Source organism: Perissodus microlepis, chromosome 15 (genome assembly GCF_051167445.1).
Source record: "Perissodus microlepis isolate ML-2025 ecotype Zambia chromosome 15, ASM5116744v1, whole genome shotgun sequence".
In the NCBI taxonomy this organism is placed as follows: domain Eukaryota; kingdom Metazoa; phylum Chordata; class Actinopteri; order Cichliformes; family Cichlidae; genus Perissodus; species Perissodus microlepis.
The window spans coordinates 621,652-639,863 of NC_140475.1; the positions used below are offsets into that span (position 1 = coordinate 621,652).

At 43.1% G+C, this 18,212-nt stretch overlaps 2 protein-coding genes across 2 annotated transcripts; both read left to right on the forward strand.

Moving 5' to 3' along the window:
* Positions 1–2,516: 2,516 nt before the first annotated feature.
* mcm3 (minichromosome maintenance complex component 3) lies at positions 2,517–10,355 on the forward strand. The gene is made up of 17 exons (XM_084953947.1): positions 2,517–2,717; positions 2,959–3,071; positions 4,022–4,230; positions 4,334–4,464; positions 4,554–4,792; positions 6,264–6,372; positions 6,456–6,609; positions 6,989–7,120; positions 7,620–7,828; positions 7,917–8,091; positions 8,172–8,298; positions 8,381–8,531; positions 8,781–8,921; positions 9,007–9,110; positions 9,201–9,274; positions 9,638–9,731; positions 9,814–10,355. Exons 1-17 carry the CDS (start codon positions 2,643–2,645, stop codon positions 10,010–10,012), a joined length of 2,436 nt encoding a protein of 811 aa, XP_084810073.1. The 5' UTR covers positions 2,517–2,642; the 3' UTR covers positions 10,013–10,355.
* Positions 10,356–14,127: 3,772 nt separating this feature from the next.
* On the forward strand, positions 14,128–17,417 carry il17a/f3 (interleukin 17a/f3). Its single transcript, XM_084953637.1, has 4 exons — positions 14,128–14,208; positions 14,534–14,739; positions 14,829–14,972; positions 16,846–17,417. Exons 1-4 carry the CDS (start codon positions 14,200–14,202, stop codon positions 16,967–16,969), a joined length of 483 nt encoding a protein of 160 aa, XP_084809763.1. The 5' UTR covers positions 14,128–14,199; the 3' UTR covers positions 16,970–17,417.
* The last annotated feature ends 795 nt before the right edge of the window (positions 17,418–18,212 follow it).

The following is an 18,212-nucleotide window of genomic DNA, read 5'->3' on the forward strand; positions in this document are numbered from 1 at the left end:
AAGTAAGTGCCCCCTGGTGAGTTCACTTTCGTTAACCACACCCAAGCCTGACTAGCAGGTGACCCAGCCCTACTGCCAGACCTGTCGAAGAAATCACTTAAACAGAACCTGTCTTACAAAGTGAAATAGGATAAAAGATATCAAAACCAAACCAAACAAAAACCCACGTCAAGCCATCACCTAAAGAAAGTCATTAACACGCAAAGGTTAAAAAGCATTTTCTAAGGCTTTGGGACTCCAAAGAACCACAGTGAAGGTCATTAAATCCAAATGGAGAAAACTATAAACAGTGGCCAGAAGTGGCCCACCTACCAAAGTTGCTCCAAGAGCATCAGCGACTCATCCAGGAGGTCACAAAAGAACCAAAAAAACATCTAAAGAACTGCAGGCCTGACTCACCTCAGTTTAGGTCAGAGGTCATTCAACACCGGGCAAAAACGGCATCCATAGAAAGGAAGTATTTCAGTGTTATTGCTAACTACTCCTAAGCTAATGTTGTGTTCAGCCTTTACAATACAGATGAGACGTGCATGATTCCTGAACCTCGTCCCCAAACACACAAGTGTCTGCTGTATCTCAGCCCTCCTGAGATAAGTGACAGATCAACATTTGGTAAGTTCCCCAGACAAAGGACACAAAACAGCCGGCTATGAGATGGAATTATAAACTCACTGAAAACCAAGCAATCAAAAAATAGGACAGAACAGGGAATCACGCCCACATTTACACTAGAGGGATAATATTAAATGAAAAGGATGAAGAATTCTGCAGAAATGACATGCGTGATGCTCAGAATTTGTTGGCTTGATGTGTTGTCCTCGTGCCCCACAAACATGTTTTTGGTTTCTGGCCACACTTTGGTAATTTGACACTAAAATGATTCCTGCGAAATTTCAACCCTTTAGAAACAGTAAATGATTTTGGTGAGGAAATGATGATCACAGGAGAAGAATTAAAATAGCATGATCCAAATTTAGGATAATCTTTTGGGAACCTATTAGTCAGTGCGTGATGCCAGCATTTGGATTAAAAAAAGGAAAAAGTAATTATTCTGATTATAATACCGAGGAGATATTCCTGATTGCAGAGTGGACCAAATATAGCAGGTGAAATTACATTTAAAGGATTTAGATGGGTATTGATGCTGATGAAAGACATAAAACAGTCTGTGATGATAGATAAAACATGGTATTCACACCTGAAATGCAAAGCAGTGCAGATTAGAAGGTATTTGTAAAAACTAGCAGGCAAAACAACTGGTAAAGACATTAACCTTGTATATAAAATGTATAGAAGTCCATTACTGTATATAGTAACTATTAAGTCTAATATACCCTAGTAAGCTATAGTACTTTTTCCTTTGGGAAGATACCATCTGTGCAGTTCTGTTGAAGAAAGATGTTAATTATTCTTGAAAAATAATTTATTTCTGTGCATTTTATTTTCACATTGCATCAAATGAAAGTTGATTACGTCGATTAAGCATCATGAGGTGGGGGGGGGTTCCCTTTTTTTTTTTTTTTTTGTTTGCTGGGAGTTTGCAACCCTGTTAGTTAGGTTGCTTAATATTTCTGCTAAGTACTCTTTAAAACACCAGAATAGGGAGGATGGAGCAGGTTTAAGTTTATTAGATTGATCAGTTTTGCTGAACTATGAAATATTTTGGGTGCAGTGTATTTTTTGCATACAGGTGTAACAGAATAGCTTTAGTGTTTGTTTTGTTTTTTAAACTTGAGTATAAACCTATACAAAAGCAAGATATTTAAAAAACAGTTTTATTGATTAAAAACACACTATATCGGATTCATATCGGTATCGGCCGATATCCAAATTTATGATATCGGTATCGGACATAAAAAAGTGGTATCGTGCCATCTCTAATTGGAACTAATGAATTTTTCCAAAATGTAAACTCCAGATCATGAAAATCATCAAGTTCCATGAAGTCTATAATGTTTGGTCAAAGCACAGATGTCCACATAAAAATAAAAAATAAAATACTGAAAATAGTATATTACTATTTATTATTATAGTACACAGTATGTATGCAAGTTATTATTGTTCATTTTTAGTCTTATTTTATATGAAAACTTTTAATTAAATGCAGATTGTCTGAAAAGATGCTTAATGTTTATCAGTGGAAGAGTAAAATGTAACTTTAATTTGAAAGAACACATGCATGCTCCATTTGTCGTTCTTATTAAAAGTCTTGCTATGTTTTCTTATTACTGTTTATATATTTGACACTAACTGCTTTCTCTTAAAAGCTTCAAATAAATGCAAAAGTCCCACTAAAAAATGTAAACATGTGTTTATGTCGCCATCTGCTGGGCAAACATGAAAAATCCTTTTGTTCATTTTTAACAGCCTGCCACTTCCTGATGGGTTTTCGCGGGAGTTTCTCAGGGGGGCGGAGTCACGTGGTAACACGAGGCCCGCATTGGACAGTTGCACGTTTACCCGCCGTCTATGTAAAGCGGTGCGTGCCGAATTGACCAATCGCGTGTCACGCTGAGCTCGCGGGCGGCACGTAGTGGCGCGAAAACCCTTCAGTTGTGCGGCTTGACTGAAGCGGAGCACTCGGAGCGGAAGGCTGTGCGGCATTTTACCGACTTTTCAGTAACAATAACAAAGCGCGCATAATGGCAACCGACGTGGGAGATGACCGGGAGATGAGGGAGGCTCAGAGGGACTACCTGGACTTTCTGGACGACGACGTAAGTCTGTTTTTTAAATTCGCTTAAAGTCTTTGTTTGGAGCTCAGATGACAAACCATGCGGTCACAACAAAAGAGCTGTAATTTTGTATATTACAGAAAAAATAATGCTGCTGTCAGATTGCAGATATTAGGTATAAAAAGCGTGGTTTCAAAGTTGATGTTTTTCAGTCATGCTCGTAATTTTAGTCGCTAAGCGACGTCATCAAACGTGTGCCCGTTTCTTCTGTGCATACCTGCAGCAAGACCAGGGCATCTATCAGAGCAAAGTCCGGGACATGATCAGCGAGAATAAGGCTCGGCTCATCGTCAACATCAACGACCTGAGGAGACGCAACGAGGCCCGAGCTGCAAAGTAAGACAGGAAAACTGGCTGATGCCGCACACGAAGCTGTGCTGGGCCGCACACGCAGGGCTGCTTGACCCCCCCATGCTTACCTTATTGCTTAAGATACTTACACAAACGGCTACTGCTCCGATACAGAGAGCGGTGTTACTGAGTTATTACCACGAAAAGGTTTTGAAACGTCCAAAATGACGTCATAGTTGATGGCAATTGGCCTCCCTACAACATTGTGAGGTCCCTACAAAGTGTTATGTTGAATGGGTCCATTAATCTTTACTGTTTTTAAAAAATAAATATTTAGACGGAAAAGCATGCTCAGTTTTTCTCTTCCTGCTTAGGCTTACTTAGAAGCTCGACAGGTTTCAAACTCGTATGTACACAGGCTGTATGTAAAGATGGCTGTAGCCATCACCCAGGCTCAGACTTTGAGCTTCACTTATCTTGTTTTGAAACTTGTTATAAGGAGCGAAGGCTGAATCTGGCTGGAAAAACTGATGGATGCTCAGAGACTGGTGACCTCTTAGACACACATCCAGGTTAATTCAGGCTTTGATGGGACCATGATTTACAAAATGATCATGATTTTGTGTTCGGTATAACTTGAAACAAGCAGCAGGGAAGCGTATACTGAAGTCAAAGTGCTGTTTGCTATACAGTTCAATACTAGGAGACTTTATTTCTGAGACCTGAAGGATCAACGCCCCCTACTGGCCAGCAGAAAGAATACAGGTTTAACGCAGCTTTACTTTGTCCAAAACCAGACTTGATTCATACACATTCTTCTTCCTGTTGTCGAACCTTTGAGCTCGACTCCTGTTTCCATACTGAGTAAGTTAAAAAAAAAATCTGTGTGAAACTGCACTTTGGGTGGAAAACTCAACTTGTGTTTCTCAGGATGTCATAGCCCTTGAAAACACGCGAAAAGCTTTGATAATAAAATCCATGGTTTGACTTTGCAGACTGATGAACAATGCCTTTGAAGAGCTGCTGGCCTTCCAGCGGGCCCTGAAGGACCTGGTGGCCTCTGTTGACGGCACCTACGCTAAGCAGTACGAGGAGTTCTTCATCGGCCTGGAGGGGAGCTTTGGATCCAAGCATGTCTCCCCCCGAACGCTCACCTCCCGACTGCTGGGCAGCATGGTTTGTGTGGAGGGCATCATTACAAAGTGTGAGTATATTGTCTTTATTTATTCGTGTAATCTTTAAGTGTTACAAAGTCTGTATCAAAGTGTGTGGGATGCTAATGCCTCCTGTTTGCTTCGTCCCTGTAGGTTCCCTCGTCCGTCCCAAAGTAGTGCGCAGCGTTCACTACTGTCCAGCCACTAAGAAGACGATGGAGAGGAAGTACACGGACCTGACCTCCCTGGATGCCTTCCCCTCCAGTGCCATTTACCCCACCAAGGTAAATGTGCCTCATTCTCTGTAGACTTGGGTGTGACCGCTGTCTTTATACTTACGTATTTATCTTGTGTCCTGTTTGACTCGAAATAGGACGAAGAGAACAATCCTCTGGAGACGGAGTTTGGGCTGTCCATTTACAAGGACCACCAAACCATCACAGTGCAGGAGATGCCTGAGAAAGCTCCTGCTGGCCAGCTTCCGCGCTCTGTGGACATCATTTTGGACAACGACCTGGTGGATGCAGTCAAACCAGGAGACCGGGTGCAGGTGGTTGGGACGTACCGCTGTCTGCCTGGCAAGAAGGGAGGATTCACCTCTGGCACGTTCAGGTCAGCTGGAATAAAATGCTAACTGGGGTTTAACGGGTTTACCTCACTTGCCTACCATTTGTCTTCTAACTAGAGATGGACCGATCCGATATTACGTATCGGTATCGGTCCGATACTGACCTAAATTACTGGATCGGATATCGGAGAGAAATAAAAAATGTAATCCGATCCATTAAATATCAAAAAAGCACCTCACAAAACTTGCGACACGCCGTAACTCGCCTCATAACCGTAGCACGTTGCAGCAGTGTGCTCACGTGATAGAGCGGCTGTGGCGTGCGAGACCTGTCGGTGGTCTGGTCGAGCATTTGTAGCCTCGCTACCAAACCGACATTTCATCCCCGAGGAAGTGATCCCAGAGAGAAGTAAAGCAAGTGTGTAAGTTCATCTCTGAGTGTTTGTAAAGCATTCGCACGTTAAGCTTAACAACCGATATATGGAGCGACTGCCTCTCTCTCTCTCTCTCTCTCTCTCCTGCTGCTACTTCAATCATGAAACTGATCAATGATCAGCTGATCGTCTCTCTTCTTTGTTTATTGCTCACTTCGCACCAGAAAGAGGAAACCAGCGGCTGAACAACAGCAGCACGTTTAAGCTTGATAAGCTGTTGTTAGAATGTATTTAATATTACTTTCTACACCAGGATCTTTTTCTACGCAGCTGACGGCTGGTAACTGTGCAGGGGCGGATCTAGCAAAGTTTAGCCAGGGGGGCCGATAGGGCATGAACAGGGAAAAGGGGGCACAAAGACATACTTTTCTTTCTTATTCTCATTTAAAATGTCGAGCTTTTAATAAATAATTATCTGAATCTTACACCCAAAGTTTTAATCTGATGTAAAATGTATAGAAGTCCATTACTGTATATAGTAACTATTAAGTCTAATATACCCTAGTAAGCTATAGTACTTTTTCCTTTGGGAAGATACCATCTGTGCAGTTCTGTTGAAGAAAGATGTTGAGTCTATTTAATTATTCTTGAAAAATAATTTAATTCTGTGCATTTTTTTTCACACTGCATCAAATTAAAGTTGATTACGTTGATTAAGCATCATGAGGTGGAGGGTGGTTCCCCTTTTTTTTTTTTTGCTGGGAGTTTGCAACCCTGTTAGTTAGGTTGCTTAATATTTCTGCTAAGTACTCTTTAAAATACCAGAATAGGGAGGATGGAGCAGGTTTAAGTTTATTAGCTTGATCAGTGTTGCTGAACTATGAAATATTTTGGGTGCAGTGTATTTTTTGCATACAGGTATAACAGAATAGCTTTAGTGTTTTGTTTATTTAAACTTGAGTATGAACTCATACAAAATGCAGCAAGATATTAAAAAAAACATTTTTATTGATTAAAACACACTATATCGGATTCATATCGGTATCGGCCGATATCCAAATTTATGATATCGGTATCGGACATAAAAAAGTGGTATCGTGCCATCTGTACTTCTAACCCGTCCCTTCTCTTTTCCTCAAAGGACCATCATGATCGCCTGCCACATCAAACAAATGACCAAGGAGGTGTCGCCGTGCTTTACTGCTGACGACGTGGCCAAAATCAGGAACTTCAGTCAGACTCGTTCCAAAGTGAGTCATCTCGCTGCCTTCTCACACGTGGAGGCGTAATCCTAAATGTGAAACTAAACCCTTTAAATCTTCGTCCTTTGTAGGATGTGTTCGATCAGCTCGCTCGTTCCTTGGCTCCCAGTATCCACGGCCACGAGTACATCAAGAAGGCCATCCTCTGCATGTTGCTGGGAGGCGTGGAGAAGGTCCTCGAGAACGGCTCGCGAATCAGAGGAGACATCAACATCCTGCTCATCGGTAAGAGGGCATCGTCCTAGCTCTTGGAGTTGTAGCACCCAAGTGTGGAAGTGTGAGAGCGTTGGTTTAAGTCAGGACTCACTTTTATGGTGACTCAGATTGTTCTAAATTTCTGGCTACAAGCTTTACATTCATGGACACAAGGCAGAGGTAAACCTCACTAATGCAGTTTGTAGCACTGAACAATAAAATGTGTTTGTGCCATAAATCAGTATCTGTGAGAGAGACACCAGCGAAAAGGGACCTACACTTGTTCCTTGTGCTGCACCACAGGGAATGGCTACCTGAACGACTGTGCTGACAAACTCAAGGACTCACACGTGGACATGATGGTAGTTCAGTTCTGATGGGGGGTTAACGGTGTGTTCGTGTTTCCCAGGCGACCCATCGGTGGCCAAATCCCAGCTCCTGCGTTACGTTCTCCACACAGCACCCCGAGCTATACCCACGACTGGGCGAGGTTCATCTGGTGTGGGTCTGACCGCTGCCGTCACCACGGATCAGGAGACGGGTAACTAATGTCCCCCGAATTTGTTTAGCCTAAACAAGTAAAGGACCTCTGTGTAAGTGCAGCCAGCGTAGCTACGCTGCAGCGAGCCTCCACCGTGTCAGGTCTTACTGTAGTCAGAAAGCGTTTGACGTCTTTGCTTCGTGTCGCCTGTTGTAGTGACGATGGATGCGGCACGAGCATTGTGCTGTTAGCTAACTGTTGGTCTCTGCTAGCATGAGCTAACATTAGACAGAAAACAGGGATCAATTCATTAACAAACATATTAGCTGGTATTAAAGCCTCCTGCTGACCTGTGGGTCTGCTAATGCAGGCTGCTTGATAGTTGAGTGGACTCAGTTGTCATTGATGTATTTGAAGGTTAGAATAAAGGTGTTAAAATAGGACACGTACGCCACGTGATCGGTCTGTTCAAACGTTGGCATTCAAGTGTTGCACACCTGCAAACACCTGCTGTAAGTGCATTTCTTCCTGCTCAATACCAACATTTGTCCTCCGCCAGGCGAGCGTCGTCTAGAGGCTGGGGCCATGGTGCTGGCTGACCGCGGCGTGGTGTGCATCGACGAGTTCGACAAGATGTCCGACATGGACCGCACAGCCATCCACGAGGTGATGGAGCAGGGCCGCGTCACAATCACCAAGGCCGGTATCCACGCCCGTCTCAATGCCCGCTGCTCCGTACTGGCTGCTGCCAACCCCGTCTACGGCCGAGTGCGTGACCACACCCACGTCTGTCTCTGCCCGCTAGTTAATTTTGGACGAGACCTTTAAAGAAAACTCTGCTTGTCCCTTTTTGCAGTACGATCAGTATAAAACCCCCATGGAGAACATCGGCCTCCAGGATTCGCTGCTGTCGCGTTTTGACCTCCTCTTCATCATGCTGGATCAGATGGACCCCGAGCAGGATCGCGAGATCTCGGACCACGTGCTCAGGATGCACCGCTACCGTGACCCCCGCGAACAGGAGGGAGCCGGTACGTCATTCGTACTAGGACGGCGAGATGAGACCGTTTTTGTCCGATTATTAAAACAACAAACGCGTTGTGTGTTTCAGCCATGGCTTTGGGCGGGACCGTGGACGTCCTGGCGACAGAAGATCCAGACGCTGCGGTCGAGGAGCACGAGGAGCTGCAGATCTATGAGAAGCACAACAACCTGCTGCACGGAAGCAAGAGGAAGAGGTCTGAGAGCACAAACGTGCCTTTGTCTCCTGTGTTAATAACGTGTGACTGCAACAGAATAGAAACGTTTGCTTTGTTTCAGGGATAAAATTGTGAGTAAGGAGTTCATGAGGAAGTACATCCACATCGCCAAGGCTGTGACTCCTGTGCTCACAGAGGAGGCGGCCAATCACATCGCAGAGGAGTACTCGAGGCTGAGGAGTCAGGAACAGCTGGGCGCCGATCTGGCCAGGGTGAGCGTGAGCCGACAAATCTCATGTGTACATAACCGGATATAAGACGTAGTAAAACCTGATGGTTTCCCAGACTGAAATGTTTACGGGAGTCCTGAAGTTTGAGAAAGTGGAGGCAGATCGTTTGCACATCTGAAATGTTCCGGGTTGCTTGAATAGCTGCTGTTTGTGTTCTGGTTAAACCCACTGAGATGCAGATGTGCCCTGATGTGTCAGGACCCGAGTGCTAATCCTCATTCCTCTCCGCAGACCTCTCCGGTGACGGCCCGGACTCTAGAGACTCTGATCCGTCTGTCCACGGCACACGCCAAGGCCCGCATGAGCAAAGCCGTGGAGCTGCAGGACTCGGAGGTCGCAGTGGAGCTCGTCCAGTTTGCCTACTTTAAAAAGGTCGGTGTTGTTTCTGCGTCCTGAGCTGAGAGGTCGAGGACCTCTGCCGTTCAAATTTATTCATATTGTTTTTTTCTCTCTACAGGTTTTGGAGAAGGAGAAGAAACGTTCACGACAGGAGCACGACTCTGATTCGGAGGAGGAGGAGGAGATGCCCACGCAGCGTTCACAGCGAGCTGTGAGGAAGAGGTAGTGACACATAAACCCAGCCCCCCATGTGATAAACAGCTTTTTTTAAATGGTGCCTTTGCTTCAGCACTGATGCTTTGTGTCCTGCAGGGGGCGACGTGGCTCTCAGGGCAGTGAGCCCTACAGTCCGTACGACTTCAGTGAAGACCAGGAAGTCCCTGAGAGTGAGCATCATGTGTTGTCACGCCACAGTGTAGTCTGTCGCCTCTTTGGTCCTACAGACCAAATGAACTTTCACATCGTCCATAATAAAGTTGCCAACATTACTGTCAGTACTAGTATGTTCCTGTTTACTGCACTGAGCTAAAAAAGCAGCTTTTTTATTTTATTTTATTTTGACTCTTATAAAATAGCAAATTTGGCTCATTTATATTTACATTATATTTTAATAAAACAATATCATTATGAATTTGCATCACTGTAGGGAAAAGTCTTTGAGTGTGTAGTTCTGCATGGTTCAGGTTCTGGTTTAAGCAGGCTTCATGTTAGGTTCTGCATCAGGTCTCACTTTGGTGTTTGTTCTTCAGTTCAGGCCGGCACCCCGAAACCAGCCAAGCCGAGAGAGGACGAGCCCATGGATGCCTCGCTGCAGGCTGGAGATGCTGAGCTGTCTGCAGAGAGGTGTGTGTGCGTGTGCGTGCGTGTGCGTGTGCGCCTTTTATTTTGAAATGTCACGGCTTCTTTCCTGTCTTTTCTCCCCCAGGCTGAAGGAGTTCAAGTCGTCGCTGTTCGCCGTGTTCCAGTCTGCTCACGCTCAGTCGGTGAAGATGAGCGCGCTGATGGACGACATCAACAAGGAGCGTCAGAATACGTTTGCAGAGGCCGAGGTGCGTGGCGCTTTGGCCCGCATGCAGGATGACAACCAAGTCATGGTGGCTGATGACATCATCTTCCTCATTTGAGACAGAAATAAAATTACTTGGACTTTTAAGAAGCCGTGGATCATAGCACGCCCCTCCAGCGTTCATCGGACACGCCATCTGTCGCCTCATCGCGTTTGCTTTGGTTTCAGCAGCTCAGCTCTGCAAACTGGGATGAAGATAAAGTCTTATTACTTCATGCACTTGTTTCAGTTCAGTGGTGGAAACGTTGCCTTAGAGCGTCTTTGGTCACTGCTCCCGACGCTCTAATGTTTTTACCTGCGTTTGTCTCTTCTGGGCTTGTATATAGTTGACATGTGTTGTTGTTAAATAACTGTTGTGAAATATAAAAAAATAATAAAATGTCATTGTTGGTGTGAAAAAAGGCTCTTGATTTAACACTGAAAGCGCCGTCCCTGTGCACACACGTGGGGGAAGTGGCTGCATGTGTGGTGCTGGTAATCTCTCCTGCAGGTACACAAGTGTTTACAAGAAGCATTTTAAAATCCCCGATCAATCCACACCTCAGTGTGTGTGGGTGGCAGCTCCCACGGTCGACACAGACCTCAGAACTGTTTAGGAAGTCGGCGTTCAACCTCACCCTTCTCACTTTTTCATTCTGGTTATGTGCTGGTGTCAGTTTCTCAGGTTTGCCAAAGGTCAGATGTGGCAGCGCCTCACAATCACTGCTCTGAGAATAAACGGAACTGCGGCTGTGATCGTGCTGAAGATAAGAGTGTGAACTCGACCCGCCTCAGCAACAGCGTTTCGTTTCTCTGCCACCATCCAGGACGCGGGGCCTTGGGGTCTGAACTCCTACGCCTGATTCAGCCCGTGACGTGTCAGTCGCCGTCGTTCCTCGCAGCTGCAGCCATAGTTCGATTGTAACAAATGTTTTTTTAAACAGGGCGATTATTCAGTACCGGGTTTGGCATCTTATATTGTCCTGGTCTACTCTGAGTATTTCTACACAGAAAATAAAAGTACAGGTGAAATGAAACTGTAAAGCTAATCACAGCATGTTTGTTTGGTGTGCAGACCACAGGCTGCAAAGAGCAGATTTGGGTGCTGTTTGCAAAAACCCCAAAGATCGAAGCAGAGAGAAATCTTTATTAACACGAATATGGTGTTAATGTTTCTTTTCTTTGTAGTTTGTGAGAAAAAGGAAATGTGTGCAGCATTTTGTATGAGCACATTTCTTACTCCTGTGTGAAATATCGTGTTTGGGACGTTGTCTGCACGACCCCGATGTGTGACCGAGCCTCCACCGTGTTTTACACACAGCTGCAGGCGCTCGCTGTTTTACCTCTGACCTCATCTCCTCGTACATCGCGCTTTGGATCAAACCTTACGACCTGTCGCCCAGTTTTTGTGTAATTTGGCGAAGCTCAGCTTCTTCCTTCCTCAAGAACGGCTTCGTGCGAGCCTCCACCCCACTGAGGGCATTTCTGAGCAGCTGAAGGATGTTTTGCTGGTGTCTCTCCTGTTAAGGACGTGACTTTAGGATACTTTTCATTTCTACAAGGACTGGATTAAACATGAAATCAGCCAATGAGAAAAGAGTTTTTTGAAAGACCTTCAGAAATAGAAAATATAAATACATTAGGGCTGAAGACTTTGTTTTACAGTACTGTAAATGACTTTGCAGTGTCACTCTTATAAATCTGATATCAAATCATTTATATATATAAACTTTACGTGTATCAGCTTTGTGGTTATGGTAAACCCAGCGCCTCATTTCACATAAAAAGCGTGGGATTCATTAGTTGACCTCATTGACGTGTTTTCAGTTTCCATTGCACGAGTCCATCAGCGGCTCAGCGCTGCTCTGTAATTCCCTTTAACTCACTTTTTTTACACTAGCTTTCAGAGCCATACTTGTGAAAGAAGCCGTATCAATAAATAATCTTGAACTTGGGAATAATTATGCTGTTTGACTGTTACATAACCCGCCATAACTGAGAAATACATTTGGCTGCTTTGTCTGAGTAAGGAAGTGATGCTTGTTCAAAGAACATAACAATACAAGAAATAATCTGTCTGTTCATCCTAAATCCACTGAGACTTGAATCGGGTCTTTTATGTTGAGTGTGAGGCTGTTAACACTGTGGCACTCGTTTGTTTCAACCTGATTTACACCAACTCCCATGTAAATGTGATCTCCTCTACAGTCGTAACCTCTGACCAACAGGGAGCGTGTGCTTCCCTTTAACTCCCCGCTCTGTGGTTACATTATTAAAATAGAACATTTTAAAATTGTTTGTTTATATGGAAAAACGGCTACACTCGCTGACTGCACCATAAAGTGAACAGCCTGGCCATAGTTTCACTTCAGTTGATATCGCTCTAAAACACTGTGTTTGGGACACTCAGGCTTTGGTTCATTTTTAAAGGTTTGAAACATTAGAGAAACTCAGCTTGGCTTTAATTGAAAAGTTTGACACAATGGGATAATAATTAAGTTGTTATTTTTTTCATAGTGTATCAGTCGAGAAAACAAGTGTCCGTCTGCTGTGTCCGCTGTAAATATAAGCTAGTTAGCTTTGTTTAGCTTAGCTTGGCTTGTTTTAAAGACTGGAAATGGGAAAGTCCTTAAGTTAATCCAGCTAAAGAAGTTCACAGCACATTAAAACACACAGCCTACCTCAACATGGACTGTTTATACCTAATGTACAAATGAAACAATCAGAATGTCAGTTTTGGCAGATTTGAACTACCATAGCTTGCCATAGCTTTATGCTAGGCTATGGTAAGCTAACTATTCCTCTTTAATTAATGAATATCAAGTAGTATCAAAAACTCTCAACAATTCTTAAATTGGTACGACAGCCAATACATGGACTTTATAAACATGCCGTTCCTGGGACTGCGCTCTCCTGGAGATCTTGGTTTTGGGATCTGCGGGAGCCGCTCGCCTACCTTGGGGCCACTGCACCGAGGCCTCCAGTTACCACGCAGACCACTGCTGCCTTCACCCTCGGTCCTTCTCCAGCTTCTCGTGTTCATTCTTCCTGATGTTGCTATCAGTTGGTGTTGCTACGTCTATCACTAGAGCTGTTTGTCCGTCTGTATCTGGAAGTCCAATGGGATCTTAGCTCGGCCGTTCTCAGTCAGAAAGAAACTTCTTTATTTAAAAATGAAGTTTTTTTAAAACCCATGTTTGATTGTTGAGTTTCTATAGTACTGTTGGTTTGCCTGATTTTAGATGGCTTTGTGCTTTTACCTGAGCTATCTGGGCCAAACTGGGGCTTCTAAAAGCACTTTACATGAAAGCTAAAGAGCTTGGAAAGAAAGCTTCTTCGGTGTTCTTCAGAAACCATTTCTCCTAACTTCACTATATATGTTACACAAGGAGAGAAGATGTTATCACATGGCTTGCATTTAAGAAGTATGTTGATTCATTACCAGAAGCTGTGTCAGCATTTCCTTGACCTACATTGTTTAGAGTGAGTTTGTGCGTAGGTGTAGTTACTAGCGTACCATTTTCTATGTTTCAGAAAAAACAGAAAAAGTTGATGCAGTTCAGCTTAATTTGTTTGTTCCTGTTTGTTTCTTAAAGTGATAAAGTTACAACTTGATGTGAGTCGAAATAATCAGAGCTCTGCGGTTTTGCACACACACACACACACACACACACACACAATAATTGTCACTATTTCACTTTGCTTTTTGATAAACAAAATTCCCTGCAACTGCATTTGAACACCCGTATCACATTTTACACCTTGAATTTGACTTTCATATCAATCCCTGCTTATTTTGTTTGCTGCTGAACATTTCCCCCCGATGAAACTGTGAAGCAGATTATAATTTTCCCAACAACTTCAAAAAGACGGACGGGTGCAGGACAGCTTTCACACCTTTGTCTGACACCTTCTGAAAGTGTCAACATTGAACATTTGTGCAGGGGAATTATACTTTTTGTAGCAGGTCAAAATGGGGTCAAATGAAAAAAAAAAAACCTTAAGAGTTTTGAAGATTTCATAGTAAATATGCTACATGATGTAATCACACATAACACGCACAGTTAGTCGGCACGGAAACAAAACTCTTTTCGAATATCAGCGCGCGTTTCTTCAGAATCGGTGACAGTCAGAGCGGAAATGCATCTCACATGTTGCCAGCACACCAACTCAGTGTGCCGGCGTATAAACGCTGCTCGACTGCAGACGTTACAGGATACCACAGGAGGGCTTCACAGTTACGCTGGGCTTTGAGGCAACACAGTCATGCTGCTGGTGAGTCGAGCTGCTTTATCCTTAACTTTTATCGGTGATTATTAAATTAGAGCCACTTTTATACAATGTAATGTAAAAAAGTAGCACATTTGATTTCTGAACACTTATTTCATAACGTTGTCCCAAAATCAAGATGCTGACATTTTTCCTAATCTGTAACGCACGGCAGTGATTAAAAACAAAATGCCTTTTGGATTCATTCACTGATTATCCAGCCAACTAGGAACTGGCAGCAGTCGTAAAGTTATATTTTCTTTGCTCACATGTGTTCTAGCTGATAAAGCACTTTGACACGCTGTGGCCTGCGCGCTCTTGTCTTGCTTAGGTGTTGAGAGCTTTGCTGGTCCTGAGTTTGGCTCCCCTGCTGCACGGCGCCAGGAAAAGCCAGTCGGTCTCAGCAAAGCTGGGGCCCAGAGCTGGACTGAAGGGCAACAGTGTGAGGTTGGTTATAGATCCTTCAGTGCTGCCGCACTTCACGGCAAAATCTCCCTCAAGCATCGGCAACATGTCTCTGTCACCGTGGACGTACATGTAAGACCCTGCTGTTATTCATCTATGTTTCACTGGGTCATGTTAATCTTTAGGTTACAGTGTTTTTTCTCTGACCCATCCGTCCGCAGTGACTCGTCCGTGGACTCTCGTTTGCCCAAGCATATCTCAAACGCCCAGTGCCTCACCACTGGCTGTCTGAGTCCACAGGGGGGAGGGGAGGATAGAGCCCTGGAGGCTAAACCCATCAAGTACGAAGTTCTGGTCCTCCACAGGTGAGCTGCTGTGGAAAATACTCGCTTTGCACCTGGTTTTGTTTTCATCAGAACAGCTAGAATTGCTCGTGTTCAGTTTCAGTTCATTTGCAGACACCTGATAATAGAAAGGATCCAGATTGAAGCTCGTTGAGCACAAAGTACATAAAGAGACAACAGCCAAAGAACAGCAACAGAAATGTAGGAGCTCAGTGCAGATACAGTTTTCACCATCATCATCAGTGAAAGCTGTTCTACCAACGGAGCGCAGTCACAGACAAACATGGCGCTGGCGCTTGTTGGACATTTCTCTCCGTACTTCGCGTCCTGATATGACTGCGCAGGTCTCAAACAGGAAGAAGCAGCAGGTCTTTCCACTTAACCTAGAAAACAGGAGCCGCTGGGTGTTTCCATGCCGATGCCGACTGACCACATTTTCTTCCTCACAATTTCTTTCTTAATATTTTAAACTTTTTAAAATCATCAGCTAAATTCAAAAACTGTAGATACATTACAAAGTGCATCCAATGTTTTTCAATTGCTGTGCGGTGATCACACGGACTTTAGTTCTCAAGAAATGGACTCGTTTTGTTTCAAATGTTATTTGTTTGTTGTTCAATAAATTCTGTGGTTAGTTTGTTTGTCACAATGTGATGCGTAACATTTGGCTTTAAGGGTTTTTTTCTCTCCAAAACTTTGTCATGGGTGGTATTAAAAATACTTTTCCTTTTTTTACTATTTAGTACTAAACGTTACTTTTAAAAAATACTTTATATTACAGTATTTACAATATTTAATAATTTATACTACTACTACTAATAATAATAAATACCCTGTCATTAGCCCTTTGGTATTTTTCCTTTACTTTTACTAAGTTTACTTTTTAATTAAACTATTTTTAAAACTTTTTTAGTATTTTAATACACTTTGTGTGGATATGAACTGAAATATAAATCATTTTGAATCTAATCTTCAAAGAAATCCCAAAGAACTGCTTGTGTTGATCTGGACGTCGCGTTTTCAGTCGGACGTTTCGTCGCTCATCCAACTTCTTCAGTGAACAACAGAATCCACATTTTGGGATTTCCTTGCCTGGATAAGCATCAACACGTCTTTAAAGATTGTTTTCTCACACGTTTGTCACTCGGACCTCTTCCCAAACATCAGCGATGAATGTGGGCGTCTGGTAGCTGAATAATGTTGAGGGGTTTTTGTTTGTTTTTTTAAAGTTTTGTATTTAGATCAACTATATTCCTCAATTTTCCAAAAGATCCAATCAAATGAGTCTGCAGTCACCAGGTATTGCTGTTTGAACACAATTTTAGAGGGTCCACGACGTGGATTCTTCAGCCTAATCTGTAACGTTGTGATCAGGGCCGTCCCATTTTGTGCTTTTGTCATCAAATATAGCTCCATATCACCTGGGCTGTTTGGCACTGTTGTCATGCTGCAGAACCAATCAGATCCATCCTTTGTGGCAATCTGTGATAAAAACACAAACATCCTGAAAAACCGCAGTGGAGGTTGTGTACAGTAATGTGTTAGTTAGCAGGTCAAAGGCATTTCTATAGAAGCAGAACCACAGTATACATACAGATGTACGTTATGGTTTTTCACTGTTGTTTCCCATATAAACCACATTCAAGACAAAACAAAGATGTTTAGAAAGTCGTCGCATGGCTTGCAGCCTTTGTTAGAAGTAAGTGCGTCAGCACAGCAGCTGCTGCTTTCACTGCATTAAACTGAATGCAAAATACGTGTAACTGAATTAAACTGAGAGCCTTCATTTCATTTATTTCCCCCACATTATATAAAGCCCCTTCAAATACAGTGCTCTCGGAGGGGCTGTAACCTTTCAGTTATATATTTACAACTCTTTCCTGCATCACCACAGGGTCCTCAAACCGTCTAAGAAAAAAGGGAGGAAGGCGAGGAAGCAGTACATCTTCACACTGGGGACAGAGGTGATCACAGCCGGCTGTACCTGTGTGAGGCCCACTGTCATACCTCAGGGGTAGGAAGGCGACGACTTGTGATGAACGCATTTCTTTCAGCACGCTGTTTTTACCCTGTACAAACCTGCATTCTGCAAGTTTGCTTTAAGTTATAACAGGTTCAGATATGAAAGTAAAATGTGTAACATGAAAGAGTCATTTTTGACCTGTGTGATGTTTTAGTGCTTGCGTTTCTTCCCGTCTTAGCTGTTAGCGCACTAGCTGCAGCAATTAGCAGTAGGGCTTGCTTTGTGACTCTGATAGCTTTAAACAGCTGCAAAGTGTATGTCTGCCCCCTTGTGGTCGCGAGGGCTTTATTGTAACTTTAATCAGAGATGGTAGACAAAAGAATGTGAGCCTTGAATTGCTGTTGACATTATTTGTACATGATAAATAATATTAATTTTGTGGATATGTGTCTTTTTTATATTTGTTCCTATTTTATTCCTAATTCGGTATTTTGCTTTTTACATTTTATACGAACTATTTTCATTTCATTGTAAACATTATAATTCATAATTAAAAATGTGTATCTTTAACATCTGAATCAGCTGTGACACAAATAATAAACTCAGGTCAAATTATTTTTATGTTAATAAATGCATTTCACAGTATTTTTAATGACAGCACTATTTTTTGTTGGTCGCTCCTCTTTTTGTAAAATATTATAGACTCACATACATTTAACTTTCATTTTAAGCTAAATATTAATTGACTATAGTGGCACTCAATGTCCATCTGCAAGCTGCCTTGCAACCCACCTTCATCCCAGCTCATCCTTTCTGCAAGTGCTTATGCGATACCCCCAGCCCCTGGGAGACCACCTTTGACTGCTTTTTCCCTTGTAGGTAGCAGCTTATCTCTGCCTGCACCAAACTATGATGTAGTTTTAGCCATAATTTAAGCACCTAAACTCATTTAGGGTCAGTCTATTTTTTGCCAGCTGAAGATTATCAAATACTAAATCTGAAGTTGATTCAGTCGACTAAAATATAAATACATAAAAGTTTGTGTTTTTACCGAGAGTTGCTCTACACGTTTTACAAAGTGTCTTATTTTCTTTGACATCAGTTGCGAGATGTGTCCATGTGTCCACTCTTTGCTTTCTCCTTGGCATCGACATTTTTTATGCATTTTCAGGAGAAACATAGAGCATGAGAGCTAGTTGTACTTCCACCTCCGTATAGGGACTGAATGGTGTGCGTGGTAAACTTTGCTACACGAGGAGCTTACTTCTGATTGGATCACTTCCAAACTCCTCCCACCT

What these genes read in the sequence shown, in the direction of transcription:
- il17a/f3 (XM_084953637.1), top strand. An exon ending in CTGTCACCGTGGACGTACAT is followed by an intron (nt 14,740 to 14,828) that starts GTAAGACCCTGC and finishes ATCCGTCCGCAG; the next exon opens with TGACTCGTCCGTGGACTCTC. An exon ending in GAAGTTCTGGTCCTCCACAG is followed by an intron (nt 14,973 to 16,845) that starts GTGAGCTGCTGT and finishes GCATCACCACAG; the next exon opens with GGTCCTCAAACCGTCTAAGA.
- mcm3 (XM_084953947.1), top strand. Translation starts at nt 2,643, where the DNA reads ATGGCAACCGACGTGGGAGATGACCGGGAGATGAGGGAGGCTCAGAGG. An exon ending in TGGACTTTCTGGACGACGAC is followed by an intron (nt 2,718 to 2,958) that starts GTAAGTCTGTTT and finishes GCATACCTGCAG; the next exon opens with CAAGACCAGGGCATCTATCA. An exon ending in GTGCCATTTACCCCACCAAG is followed by an intron (nt 4,465 to 4,553) that starts GTAAATGTGCCT and finishes GACTCGAAATAG; the next exon opens with GACGAAGAGAACAATCCTCT.